Source organism: Myotis yumanensis, unplaced genomic scaffold, assembly GCF_028538775.1.
Source record: "Myotis yumanensis isolate MYYU_CA2020_CCGP unplaced genomic scaffold, mMyoYum1.0.hap1 SCAF_1, whole genome shotgun sequence".
In the NCBI taxonomy this organism is placed as follows: domain Eukaryota; kingdom Metazoa; phylum Chordata; class Mammalia; order Chiroptera; family Vespertilionidae; genus Myotis; species Myotis yumanensis.
The window spans coordinates 69,507,569-69,521,478 of record NW_027223752.1 but is presented as its reverse complement, the minus strand read 5'-3'; the positions used below and the strand labels follow the sequence as shown (position 1 = coordinate 69,521,478).

The window sequence follows — 13,910 nt, the reverse complement described above, 5'->3', positions numbered from 1 at the left end:
CCCTAAGATGTAGGAAAAACAAACCCCTTTGTACTGCTCTCTAGTGTGTCAGGAAGAACTGAAGGCTTCTTTACTATCTGACAGTAAGAACTTCATTTCCCAGCCCAACATTCACAACACCATTCCTTCCCATTTCCTTCTCAGACCCTAACCTTTGGAGTGGAAAGAAATGAGGCAGTGGCAGGATGGCCAGTTTTCCACAGGTTCGTTGAGGATCACATCTTCTCCCAGGATAATAACAGTCAGGTAGTCAAATCTGCAGAGTCTCTCTAGGATCTGGGTCATTGGCTTGGACTTGGATTTCTTGGTCATAGCACAGATGCCAACAATGATCTGAGGTTCAGGAGGCTACAGAGAGGAAGTGCTGTCAGGAACTCAGGAACTTCCCACCTGGACCATTCCTATCAGGGAACACTATCTCATCTCTTTAGGGCACAGAGTTTCTTGCCAGGACTTTGGACCCAGGGAGTAAAAGTTGTCTCCTAACTTACCTCTTAGATTGGGGTGCCTATAGGGATTCCTACTGCTTACAGAATAGGAGCCTTTCCATAGTAGGAAATGTGTGCTTAGGCAGAAGAGCCAGGGAACCAGTAACCATGAGACAATAGGGTAGGGGCTTCAAAGGGAGGCAATCTAACCATTCCCCACTCCTCCTCTTAATCAGGATAGGGCCCGTTTATGAGGGAGTCTATGCATTTGGAAAGAATAGCAAGGTGTCTCCTTCCAAATGGAATCTCAATTCTTTATAACAGGGGTCCCAATACCAAATTACATCATTTTCTCTAGTCTTACCATTTCATCCTCATCATCCTCAAGGAGCTCGCTGTCACTGTCTTCTGTCCTCATGCCTATTCGATGACGGGTGCCCAGCCCCTCATCTCCAGCTCCAAGGAAGAAGTGGGCTGTAGCACTCTCGCTCTCACTGGTCCGAAATGACCACATCCCCGCCGGAGTGCCCACTCATCCCGCTCTGCAGTGGAGAGTATCCCATTAGCTCAGAATCCAAGCCCTATGACAGTAGGTAGGGGTATGGGGTGGGGAATGAGGAAATGAGAGGAAACAACTCGGGGAATTAGGGGAAACAAACAAAGCTATGGTAAGAAGGATCAACAGGAAAGGACGCACATGGGCTAAGACTTGAAATGACTAGAGATCCACAACAGAAAAGCAAAGTCTCCCTTTTCTGCTCACCCCACCTCCAGCTGTGAGACTGATTAGAGGATCAGTAGATTAACCCTTACAGTGCTGTCATGTCCCTGATTCTGCCAGCAGGAAACACCCGTTAACTCCGGCAGCACATGGGAAAGGCAGTTCCTCATGGAAGATTACTGTTGATTCCTATGAGAAAAGGTTAAAGTGACATTTCAAACGCTCGATTCATTCCAAAATATTCCTAGTCCTTCTCCACTTCCCTACAGTAGTGCTGAACTCAGTGATTTAATTCAAGGGCAGAGGAACGAGAGATCAGCTGTATTGCCCTTAACCCCCATCTTCATTCCTACCATGGATTAATTTTTTAAAAACCCCCACACATTTCTTAAAGGCACCTTATGTTCTAAGCATTATCAGAACACTGAAATTCTCTATTCCCCCGTCTCTCCTTCATCTGCTCCACCTTAAAAACACAAGATGCCCAAGTTCAGAAAATCTGTTCAAGGAAATAGGTGTAATGCTGGTTGTTAGGCTGAGGATACAAGCATCCACACAACAGCCTCCAATCCATTCTTAAACTGAAATTTCAATTTTCTCTCTACCACAGCTGGTATTACAGACCCAAGCCTCCTCTAGGCCAAGGTTCCTCACACCAGAAACTACAATGGAAAAATATCCTGCCTAGAGCCATAATCAGTGAGAATATCTTAAGACTTAAACTTGAGTCAGAACAACCTGGCAGTTCTGCTTCTGCGTACATACAGTATACCTAGAGTAGTGGTGCTTAACCAATTGTGAATATGCTGTGCAGGGGACATCTGCAGGAGACATTTTTGGTTGTCAGATCTGGGGAGGTGCTATTGGCATCTGGTCAGCAGATGCCAGAGATGCTGCTAAATATTCTTTTTTATTATTATCATTTATTTTAGAGAGAGAGGAAGAGAGACAGAGAATGAGAGAGAGAGAAACATCAATTTGTTGTTCCACTTGTTTCTACATTCATTGGTTGCTTCTTGTATGTGCACTGAACAGGATCAAACCTGCAACCTTGGCATATGGGGATGATGCTGTAACCAACTGAGCTACCCAGCCAGAGCCATGCTGCCAAATAGTCTAAAATGCATAGGACATTCCCCCACAACAAAGAATTATCCCATTCAAAATGTTAGTAGTACCAAGGTTGAGAAACCCTGCTGTAGAGAAACTCTCTCACATAAGATATGTGCAAAGATGCTCATAACCTCAGTCAGTAATGGGAAAAAATAAAAACAACTCAGATGTCACAAGTAGAGGAATGGATAAATACAATGTAATGTACACAAATGATAGACGAACAGCAATTTTTTAAAAAAATGAATCAGCCCAGCCGGTGTGGCTCAGTGGTTGAGCGCTGACCCGTGAACCAGGAAGTCATGGTTTTGATTCCCAGTCAGCAGGGCACATGCCCAGGTTGCAGGCTCAGTCCCCAGTAGGGGTGTGCAGGAGGCAGCTGATCAATGTTTTCTCTCATCACTGATGTTTCTCTCTCTCTCTCTCCCTCTCCCTTCCTCTCTCTGAAATCAATAAAAACATATAAAAATATTTTTAAATGAATCAAACAATAAGGACAGCTTCCAAATGAAAACTGTAGAAATACATGTAGCACAGTTCCATTTGTATAAATAAAAATATTATGTTTATGACTGTATAAATAGTAGAAATATAAAAACAGACTGGAAAGACAAACATCAAATGCATGATAGCAGTTACCTCTGAGGAGAGGGAAGAATGGAACTGACAAGAATTTGAATGGAACTTCCCAATCCTATCTATAATGTTTATTTCAATTTTTAAAATCTGAAGCAAATACACAAAAGTATTAACATTTATTAATACTAAATTATGGGGATATGGATATCTATTACTTTTTTCCCCAAAAAAAACAAAATTGAGTCACACACCAGTAATTTTCCACACTCTCCAAAAGGTCTCAGAAATACTGACTCTAGAAAGCCACAAACTCCTTAAGTGGATTAATATAGTCTTATGAAATTTTAAATAGTCTTCAATAATAATTACTTTCTGTATTTTTATTTAAACCCTTCCATTACAAGTGGGAGTTGCAGGTTCTTTTGTGTGTCTTTTTATTTTTATTTTTTAAATATATTTTTATTGATTTCAGAGAGGAAAGGAGAGGGAGAAAGAGACAGAAACATCAATGATGAGAGAGAATCATTGATCGGCTGCCTCCTACACACACTGCACTGGGGATTGAGCCTGGAACTCAGGCATATGCCCTCGACTGGAACTGAACCGGGGACCCTTCAGTCCGCAGGCCGGCTAGGGCATGCTTTTTTTCTTTTTTTAGAATTTTGCCAGCGGGAGTTGCCGTTTTGATTAGAAAGTTACCGTTAACCTTTATATAAAGCGAGTCCTTTCCAGTCTTCACCATCTACTTGTCTCCCTTGCTCAACCACCCTGGGGGCACGGCATTCTCCTTAGACTTAATAGTTGCAGTTGTGCACCGCATGCCTTGTACGCTCCCCTCCTGATTAATAGGCTGTTTCTTTGAACTCCTTTTCAGTGACCTGACCCAATTTTCATGACTTGTGGCATTCCCAAGGTCCCTGCAGGGTTTAAGCAAGTAGAACTTTGTGGCAATCTTTATCTTTCCTCTGAAGCAGGAGCTTTTTCCTCCTGCCTAAGATTTCTAACCTTTCACCCTTTCTTACACTGCGGCCTTCCTGGTTTTCTACTGAACATACCAGCACGCGATCGTGTTCTTGAAGTTCTATTGCAACTCTATAACGGGAGATGGTAATAGGAGGAAGGAGAGTCTGTTTACAGGAGAGATGAGAGGCCTAAACTCACAGTTAACAAAGCAAAAATAGAAGCCTGACAGAAATAGATATGAAATAAGCGAGGGCTTATTTAGATGTACCTTTGGGAGAAGCTGGGGCTTAAGGTGGTGTTCCAAGAGCCATCCCCCTGTTTTCTGTGCTCTGCTCCCATCCCCTCTCACCCAATACGTTGTTGCGAAAGAAAAGAAAACTTCAGAGCCTACATTTGGTTCAAGGGCTGTCTTACTCTGGCCAGTACCCCTGGAAGGGAAAGGAAAGGAAGGAAGGAGGGAGGGAGGGAGGGAGGTGGGGGTAAGTAGGATGGGAGAGGGAGGGGCAGGTGGCAATTTTCTCGGGAACATCTCTGTGAAATCAGATCTGGAGACGGGGCGGAAGAGAGAGCAGACGCGGTGACTTCTTCACCCCTTAGCAGGCAGGGTTGCTGGCGGGAGTCCTCCAGCTTCCCCGACCACCACCCACTGGATGGAGCGAAGGGGAAGCATCAACGCTAAGTTCAGGCAGGAATCCTTCCGACACAGTAAACTCGGGGCCCCCGACACTGCCCCCTCCCCACCTTCACCAGCCGGCCCCCCAGTTCCTTCCGATGCCACGTTCTTAGTCCTCCTCCCGGCGCCGGTGCCCAGGTCCTGCGTGTCGACCCGCTCCTCGGCCTTCCTTCCCCAGCTCGCTGCAACGCCCCTCCCCGGCTCCGCTCGCCACCCCCATCCCCGAGCGGCTCATCACATAACCATCGAACTGAGCTCTCGCTCACTAGTTCCCCAGCACTAACCAGTCCTCCACCCTCGGCCGAGTCACCGCGCTCGGTCTCTATTTCCGTGGAACCCGCAGGGATCCCCCCCAAAGGCGGCCTGAGACCCAGTCTTTCCGCACAGGACCCCTCGCCACGCACCGCCTCTCTCGGCCACAACCCCTTCCTCGGGCTGACCCTCCAGGCTGACTCCTCTCCCGCGGCTCCTCGGACTCCCACCCCGACCGTCGCCCGCGCCGCCGGCGCTCCACACGCGGACCCTCCCGCGCGCCTCCGCTCCCGCCGACCCCTCCCGGGTCCTCTCGCAGCTCCCGCGGACCCCGACCGCCCTCCGAGCCTGACTCCACCAGCCTCTGCCCGCCCCCGCCGGCCGCGGGCACCGTCCCCCCGCTGACATTGAGGCCTCTCCGCTGGGTCTCCTTCCCCAGCGGCGCCCAGCGGGGTCTAACCACAGCCCTCGGCCCCGAGCGAGCCCACTCTCCCCAGCCCACCCCGTCGGAGACCGCCCCCAGCCCCCAGCCACTCCCCCACCGCCCCCGGCCCGCACTCACCCGCCTCCCCGCGCTCGCGCAGCCGAACCTGCCGGCAGCGACACCTGACAGCAGTCCAATCAAAGCGCTACTTCTCTGCGGTGCCACCAATCAGCGGAGGGCGCGCACCGGCAGCGGAGTCAGGCTGCGTTGGCCGGCGCTTCTGCGCGGAGCAGGGTGGCCCCTAGCGGCTCCGTGGAGGAAGTGCAACCTGATGCTCCGATTTCTAACTGCGTCGCCACAATTCAGATGCTGCACTTGCCAGTGATACAAAGAAGTGGGAGGGGGCGGGGTGGGTGGGGGTGGGGGGTGGGGGGTGCGGGGAGCAACATGCAGAAGAAGAGGAAGAGTTTGTGTCGTTGCACCTCCTGGAGAACAAAACCTCGTCTTCTTTTTGTTTTACAAAAAATAAAAACAGAGTGTGATATACGTAGAGATCCAATAAATATAAGTTAACAATGTTACCGAGTGAAGATGTCAAGTAAATGAATGGACATGGACGACTGAACAAGTTGATTCCTTTCTCCTCACTTTGCTTGTTCTCTGTCCTCTAGACTTGACTCCTGGCCTTGCTTGTAATAGCTGTGCAGCCTTGAACAAGTTACTGAACTTGCTTCGGCCTCCGTTTTCTCATCTGTAAAAGAGTGGGATTAAAAACCTAACTCATAGGGTACTGATTATGTGAAAGCATTTTGTATATGTTTGTATTGTTATATTTGCAGCCTCACATAGATTTCCCTGATTAAAACAATTCCAAGTTCATTGTTTCTTCCTGCACCCTTTGAAATCTTACCACTTTTTCAGTCAGGTGCATATTATACTGACCCCAAGGCTTCCCAAAAGGGATAGAGATGATTCTAATGACTGGCCCTAAGAGAAATAGAAACCTCCTTAGTTCATGATCAGGCTCAGATCCTTTCTACCACTCCAACCTTTCAAACAAGTTATTAAAGCATCTTGTAGGTAATTAACATATCTTCTCATTCTCCTGGAAATGTAGACTCAATCTTTAGTCATCCATTGGAACAATATAATTCAATTCAATGAAATAATACACACAAGAGTCCCTTGTAATTGCAAAGTACTTTATAAATTGAATATGATTGATAATAATTATTATTAAATGCCATATATTGAGTGATTTATTTTAAGATTTTAAAATTAACTTGAGAGAGAGGATGTGAGGGGGAGGAGAGAGAGAAAGAGAAACATTGATCCATTTTCCACTTATTTATGCATTCATTGGTTGATTCTTGTATTTGCCCTGACTTGTGGCATTCCCAAGGTCCCTGCAGAGTTTAAGCAAGTAGAACTTAAGCAAGTAGATCAAACCCACAACCTTGGTGTATTGGGATAATGCTCTAACCAACTGAGCTACCTGGCCAGGGCTTGAGTGATTTCTTTACTCCTCTAGGCAATTCTTATTTTTCCTTCTGTAATTCTCGCTTCTTACCTCTTTAATTTAGTAACTGCCATCTCAATCAGATAACCCTACTGTTCTGGAAGATTATCTCCCTCCTTTATCAGGGTAAATATGCACCCTGTAATTATATTTGCTTACTCATAGCTACTCCTCAATTTAGGTAATAAGCCCCCACAACACAGGTAACATTTTGCATGTCTCTCCAAGCGTGACCGTACTTCAGCTGCAGAATTTGATAATTGCTCTTTTACCAGGAGAAAAAGGAATTAAGTGATGGACCCAAAAGAGAGGTGGATGGCTTCTAAAGATACCCACAAATGAAGAAGGCAGGAAAAGGACCACAAGGGAAGCCTGAGAAGAATGAAGGGAATGAGAGTATAGGGGTGGAGTGTAGGAATATCTCTTTCTCAAATACTCTCCCCTAAGATTTTCAAGTATCTTACTGTCTTGTGGATACACCAAGAAAGCGGAGGGAAGGGGCTAATGCCACCATGACTACCCCACCGTAACTGACCCTCCATACTGAAGCCCCCCATCGCTACCTCAGCTGCAACATTTATTCTCCTTTCTGCCAGGACAACAGTCAAGTCACACCAAAGTCACACTGGGAGCTGTAGGAATAAAGCCCTGTTAAATCTAAGGAAAAAGGGGAAGACAGAGGATCAAAGGGAAGGTTGAGATTCCCTGGAGACCTTATGCCCTGGGACACCACTCCCCCCTTACACCCTGGATTAAACAGCATTAGGGAGCCAAGAGAGGAAACACTTGTGGTGAAAGGGAACCTGTGCCCGCCTGTTCCATTCCTACACCCAATCATCTCACCACACCCTGTAACTAACTCACCTTTATACTCCACGTCAGCCCAGGAACTGGGAGCTACAGAGAGGGGAGAGGAGGAAGAGGAAACCAACAATTCCCTGCCCGGCCCCAGCCTTACCTCCGTGCAACCAACAGGTAAGCAAGTTTGCAGAGACTACTCAGAGGGAGTCCTGTGAGCAGCCTGGAATAGACTGCTGAGAAGTAAACTATCAAAGGTGAACCAGGGGATGGGAAGGAGGGTGGCGAAGGGGAAAAGTGTGAGGGGGCCTTAGAAGTGTAGGCAGGACATAGCAGAGCTTCAGATTAGGGGGCAGGGGCAGGGTGGGGGGACACAGCATCGATCAGGTAAGAGTTCATGTTTCCCTGATTCTTCTCGACCTTGTAAGGAGAGTACAGGTATGAAGGGAGGTGCCTGGGTTCTCTTCCTGGTTCTAAAGAAAAGGTGACCTTGAACCAGCGGATGTCTTTCCCAGTCTCTGCCTCTAACTCTGTGCTTTCTCCGTGTGTTCCTCTGGTATCTGTGTGTATCCCCCGGGGCTCCCTCCCCTGGGAAGACGGAGAGGTTGCTGGGGCAGACTGAAAACAGAGAAGAGGTTGGGCACGGTCACCCTTTCACACCCCCAGGGTGACGAATCGAGTTTCCAATCAAACCTAGAGGCTTGGGGGAAGGGTATTCGAACAGACCCCTTGGGTGCTGTTCCTCTACTTGGTGCTGAAATCTGGGCAGCCTTATCCCAGGGGTGCAAATCCCCGGTCCCTCTGGTCCCCCTAATCTACCAGGCGGTTGCCGCCTACCTCTGTCTCCGCACACCTAGCGCGGTGGCAGGCGGAAGGCGGGGTCTGGGTGAGCCCCACCCCTGGAGACTGCGGCTGAGGCCTGCCTCGCCTCCTCCCGCTAGCTCATTGCGCCTTTCCTGCAGGCTGCTCGGTACCGGCTTCCCCTCCAGCCTTCACTCCGGGCCTCATATCGGCTCCAGCCTTGCACCCAGCAGTTCCGGCCCGCAATCCCCCTGGTGGCATCCTTCCTCCCGGTTCCCGCCCTGAGCCTGCTCCTGCTCTGACATTCCGTAGCAGGATCCTCGAGCCATGGCCGGTCCCTTCTCTCGTCTGCTGTCCGCCCGCCCCGGGCTCAGGCTCTTGGCTTTGGCTGGAGCTGGGTCTCTAGCTGCTGGATTTCTGCTCCGCCCGGAACCTGTACGAGCCGCCAGTGAACGACGGAGGATGTATCCCCCGAGGTATCAGTGTCTGAGCCCCTACCCCAACCCCCACCCCGGGAAGTGGTCATGGGAAGGGAGGTGGGGATGGAGATGAGGACAGGGTAACAGAGAAGGGCTATAGCCACGAAGGCTCTGGAGTGGGCTGCTGTACAGTCTGGAGACCTCCCTCTGGGTTCCTGCCCTGAGCCTGCTCCTGCCCTGACATTCGGTAGCAGGATCCTCAAGCCATGGCCTAGTGCTGAGTGGGGTGGGGGTGGAAGCTGAAACCACAAGGCCGAAGCATTCCTGGGGATCTGTAACCTGGTCCGGTGAGTTCTGGTTGCATCTCTGTCCAAATCCCTAATTGAGAGATCAGGAACTATCCTTTTTGATCTCGTTCATCTCCTTTTCTTGTTGTTCTCCCCCATTTCCTAGATTTCCTCCTTCGTCTTTCCCCTCCCCCATTCTTAATGTTGTGCTCACGGGATGGAAGAATTGAGCAGATCTGGGAGAATTGAGCTGGCCAGCCAGAGGAAGCTAGAACTGCTGGGAAAGAATAGAGCCTGAAATCCCTAATGAGATTACCAAGGTTTAGCTTCTCTATAGTCTCCCCTCCTCCCCAGGAGGACAGCCAGACACAGCTAATAGGACAGCTCCTGGCTGAGGGCACTAGGTCTAGGCCACCTGTGCTCTCCCTCCATGGTTACTGGGTACCCCCTCCCTAGTGCTGAGTACCCAGACCTCCGAAAGCACAACAACTGCATGGCCAGTCACCTGACCCCAGCAGTCTATGCCCGGCTCTGCGACAAGACCACACCCACTGGTTGGACGCTAGATCAGTGTATCCAGACTGGCGTGGACAACCCCGGCCACCCCTTCATCAAGACTGTGGGCATGGTAGCTGGAGATGAGGAAAGCTATGAGGTAGGGGGCCCTCAGAGTTTCCCTGGTCATCCAACTCATCTGCCCAGTAATCCCGGCTCCTTCCCCATTAAAACCCCTCACTTACCCTTGAAACTGATCCATCTATACTTATGTTTTCTGACCCAGTGAAATCAATCCACGTTTAAAGCCTAGGAGGGGATGCCCCCTCCTTAACCATCCTCTCCCTCCTAATTCTCCTTCAGGTATTTGCTGAGCTGTTTGACCCTGTTATCCAAGAACGACATAATGGATATGATCCCCGGATAATGAAACACACCACTGACCTGGATGCCAGTAAGGTGGGTCAAGTATTCCACTTTTGATTTGCATTGCCTTATGTACAACAGTCTGTTTCTTCGATCCTTAATTATCTTTTGACTCGTGGTCATTATACTGCTGAGCTTTCAGTCTTGGTGTGGAGAAAGGATTGTGTTTTAAGCAGCAGACATGAAGAAGAGAGGGTGTTTGAGAATGACCATTCTGCAAGGTGGGCAGTTTGGGGGAGGGATCATAATGCCCTCTTCAATTGGACTGCTTGCCCAATGGACTTCTCCTTCCAATGCATGCAATGAGGACTCCTCTATATGGTCACCCTAAGACTAGGAAGAGAATGTCAGGAATCTGTTCTTCCCCAAGACCCTCCGTCCCCACATACTGTGTTTGTGGTTTAAATTAATTTCTCTTATTCCACAGATACGTTCTGGCTACTTTGATGAGAGGTATGTATTGTCCTCAAGAGTCAGAACTGGCCGAAGTATCCGGGGACTCAGTCTGCCTCCAGCTTGCACTCGGGCAGAGCGGCGAGAGGTGGAACGTGTTGTGACGGATGCACTAAATGGCCTGAAGGGTGACCTGGCTGGTCGTTACTATCGGCTCAGTGAAATGACAGAGGCTGAACAGCAGCAGCTTATTGATGTGAGGGGCCTGGAGAGATTGCTAGGTGGGGGGAGCAGATGGAAAGAAGAGGCAGAGGGCAGGCTGGGCCAGATGGGACAGATGGACTTTGGGAGGCCTAGGGGCTACTGTAAGAGTTCTTAAGCCAAGTCCCTTTATCTCCCCAGGACCACTTTCTATTTGATAAGCCTGTGTCCCCATTGCTGACTGCAGCAGGAATGGCTCGAGACTGGCCAGATGCTCGTGGGATTTGGTATGAGGCTTACCTTACCTCTTTTGTCACCATATCCCTGTAAGTGCCTTTTGCCCCTCTACCTCTCCCCATTCTTGCCCTGTCTATTGACCCCTGTCCTTCCCTCTCTCCTGCCTTCAGGCATAACAATGAGAAGAGCTTCTTAATCTGGGTGAATGAGGAGGATCATACACGAGTCATCTCCATGGAGAAGGGTGGCAACATGAAGAGAGTGTTTGAAAGATTCTGCCGAGGCCTCAAAGAGGTTGGGCCAGAGCATATAAGGGAAATGGGGTGTGGGGGGAGGGGGGACATAAGACAACACAAAATGCTAGCCCATGTAGATTGACCATATAAGTTATCATAAGTTATCAACCAACCCAGGACACTTTTGATAGTAAAAGAGATCATCATCAATTACTCCAGGACAACAGGTATAAGTCAAAACTGTCCAAGGGAAACCAGGATATATGGTCACCGTAAGACTAGGAAGACAGTGTCAGGAATCTAAAAAAATAAAGCAGTTATCAGATAATCTGAAGAAAAAATAATAGATGGTGGGTCAGTGCCTGGGGTGTGTGTGTGGGATGTGCAGATAAGGAAAAGGTTTGAGCTTGGATTGATGTATGGAATAAGAGATTGTGGTGTTCATGATTCTAACCACTCAGTTCTGAGCATAGGTAGGCCTCACCTTTGGATTCTGTCATTCCTGCTAAAGTATCATGTCTAAATTTTAAACTGAGAGGGAGAGGAAGAGGGAGAGGGACAGGGACAGGGACAGGGACAGGGAGAGGGAGAGGGAGAGGGAGAGGGAGAGGGAGAGGGAGAGGGAGAGAAGGTGGAGGATCAACTGGCTTAGAAGTTCCAGAATATGTGGCTCTACATGAAGGGTTGAACTGAATTCTCAATCCTATGTGGACTGAGTTTCCATATTCAATTCTAGATTAGGAATTCCCATAAACCCAATTCTTATTGTATGTTCTCATATATACAGTTCTATTTTGGACTTATAAAAAGAGAACTCTTCTTCCTTTTATAATCTAGCTGGGAAATTTCTACTGTTTTTGTCAAATAATAGATAACATTCCAATTGTAAGTGGGTAGGGAAGTACTTTTTAAATTATGTACCTCAGTCTCCTCATCTATAAAATTGGGATAATAAGACTTCCTACATTTTAGGTTGTTGTGAGGATTAAATGAGATAATGCATGTAAAATACCTGGCCCATAGTAATGTTCAATAGGGTTTAGCTGCTGCTGTTATTCTAGAATCTAGTGATCGGCAAACTCATTAGTCAGCAGAGCCAAATATCAACAGTACAACGATTGAAATTGCTTTTGAGAACCAAATTTTTTAAACTTAAACTATATAGGTAGGTACATTGTTATGAACTTAATTGGGGTACTCCTAAGGCTTAGGCAGAGCCACACTTAAGGGGCCAAAGAGCTGCATGTGGCTCGCGAGCTGCAGTTTGCCGATGGAAGGGTTTCCCCATGTTCCGCATGTAAAATATCCCCTGATGCCATGATTCTTTCTGAAGGATAAACAGGGTCCCCTTTGCTCATGTTAGGTAGTGGTGTTAATGTCCACCACTCTGGCGGATCCCATCTCTTCAACTCTAATAGTCATCTTCATGACTAGGATACTTAAGTGAAACAAAAACACCCTAACACCACCGGGCACACACACATACCTGTAAGTATGGCCCTTCTACACTTTTTCTTTGCTTTCTGGTATGTACTTCTTCCACTGCTAACAGAAGGCTCTCTTGCCTCTTCCTGTTGCAAAGCCTACATTTTCCTTTTCTGTCTGAAAGAATCCTCCCAAGTTCTAGGCTCATTAGCAAAACAAAGATAATCAATGCATGCAGAGCTCATTGAATAGTCAACTCTTTCTCAGTTCAGTTCAACACCTCCGGACCATCCTTAATGCATTAATCCCTCAAGTTTCTCTTCTTCAACACACAAGGTATTTTTCTGCAATCTCATCATTATGGGCTTACCTTCCATGCAAGATAATAACAAACCATTTCTGCAAAACAAACAAACAAACAAACAAAACCCTGGTCAGGGTCATTCTTTCCCATCCCAAGTTTCTGGTTCTAGACATATTTCTGGAGTCCTGTGAGTCTAGCTATGGGAGTGTCCACATATTCCTGACTGTTCACTAACAGAGCCTTTGTGAACTCAGGTGGAACGGCTGATCCAGGAGCATGGCTGGGAGTTCATGTGGAATGAGCGTTTGGGATACATCTTGACCTGTCCGTCTAACCTGGGCACTGGACTACGAGCAGGCGTACACATCAAACTGCCGCTGCTGAGCAAAGTAAAGGAGTTGTGGGGCTAGAGAGGGGTGTGCTGTGTGAGGAAGAGGGAGTGGGCACTTCGGAAAGGAACCAGACACATTGGGAAAGAGCTCTGAGCAGGTTCAGGGCCCTCTCAGGTAGAACCAATCTCTGTTGCTATTCACCCTGCTCCCCAATCCCTATCTCCCTTCTAGGATAGCCGCTTCCCAAAGATCCTGGAGAACCTAAGACTCCAAAAGCGTGGAACTGGAGGAGTGGACACAGCTGCCACAGGCAGTACCTTTGACATCTCTAATTTGGACCGACTGGGCAAGTCAGAGGTGAGATCTTCAGGGATTAGGGTGAGGGGAGGTATAAGTCTATGAGGGTTGAGGTATAATAGTGAGGTTCAGGAATTTAATAGAGTCTTAAATAAAAATCAGGTTGAGTGGGGAGGCAATTGGAAATGAGTTCTCAAAGCAGGCAAATCAGTGCTAAAGAAAGAAACTCAGGTTGTGGGAAGCAGAGATCAAGAATTAGTGTCCTTTAGGTGGAGCTGGTGCAACTGGTCATCGACGGAGTAAACTATTTGATTGACTGTGAACGGCGCCTGGAGAGAGGCCAGGATATCCGCATCCCTCCACCTCTCGTCCACAGCAAGCATTAACTCCCCATCCTCAGCAGATGACTCAAGATCCCCAGGACTTCTGCCTGTTCTAATGGTGGCCTATCCTACTTGCCCTGGATGCCCCCCACTTCCTGTGCCCCAGTAAAGACACCTTGCTATGCTCCAACTGTCTGTGTGTTTCCTAATGATGGGGTGAGAAGGGAGCAGCCTCCATGAAAGGAAGTGAGGCAATGGGGTTAT

At 48.2% G+C, this 13,910-nt stretch overlaps 2 protein-coding genes across 25 annotated transcripts in view; one reads left to right on the top strand and one right to left on the bottom strand.

Moving 5' to 3' along the window:
• The window catches only part of PPIP5K1 (diphosphoinositol pentakisphosphate kinase 1), a 39,604-nt gene extending 34,239 nt beyond the window's left edge, over nucleotides 1-5,365 (bottom strand). For 14 of the 23 annotated variants that reach the window (XM_070423887.1, XM_070423909.1, XM_070423903.1 and 11 more), the window contains exons 1-4: nucleotides 4,073-4,939; nucleotides 1,242-1,338; nucleotides 793-970; nucleotides 153-348 (exon numbers count right to left, since the gene is read on the bottom strand). In XM_070423887.1, coding sequence (XP_070279988.1) covers nucleotides 153-348; nucleotides 793-942 — 346 coding nt within the window. In that variant the 5' untranslated portion in view covers nucleotides 943-970; nucleotides 1,242-1,338; nucleotides 4,073-4,939. Of the gene's footprint in view, nucleotides 1-152; nucleotides 349-792; nucleotides 971-1,191; nucleotides 1,339-4,072; nucleotides 4,954-5,291 lie in introns of those variants that run through there. The other 9 variants (XM_070423813.1, XM_070423859.1, XM_070423850.1 and 6 more) reach the window with 5 other exon arrangements.
• Nucleotides 5,366-7,541: 2,176 nt separating this feature from the next.
• LOC139016128 (creatine kinase U-type, mitochondrial) lies at nucleotides 7,542-13,836 on the top strand. Of its 2 annotated transcripts, none has more exons than XM_070423771.1 (10): nucleotides 7,542-7,647; nucleotides 8,433-8,747; nucleotides 9,434-9,632; nucleotides 9,836-9,931; nucleotides 10,326-10,547; nucleotides 10,694-10,779; nucleotides 10,900-11,023; nucleotides 12,949-13,083; nucleotides 13,258-13,383; nucleotides 13,593-13,836. In XM_070423771.1, the coding sequence occupies exons 2-10, from the start codon at nucleotides 8,599-8,601 to the stop codon at nucleotides 13,707-13,709; spliced, it is 1,254 nt and encodes a 417-aa protein (XP_070279872.1). In that variant the 5' UTR covers nucleotides 7,542-7,647; nucleotides 8,433-8,598; the 3' UTR covers nucleotides 13,710-13,836. The 2 variants fall into 2 exon arrangements, with proteins under 2 accessions (XP_070279872.1, XP_070279876.1); XM_070423775.1 differs by having other exon boundaries at nucleotides 7,547-7,647; nucleotides 8,584-8,747.
• The last annotated feature ends 74 nt before the right edge of the window (nucleotides 13,837-13,910 follow it).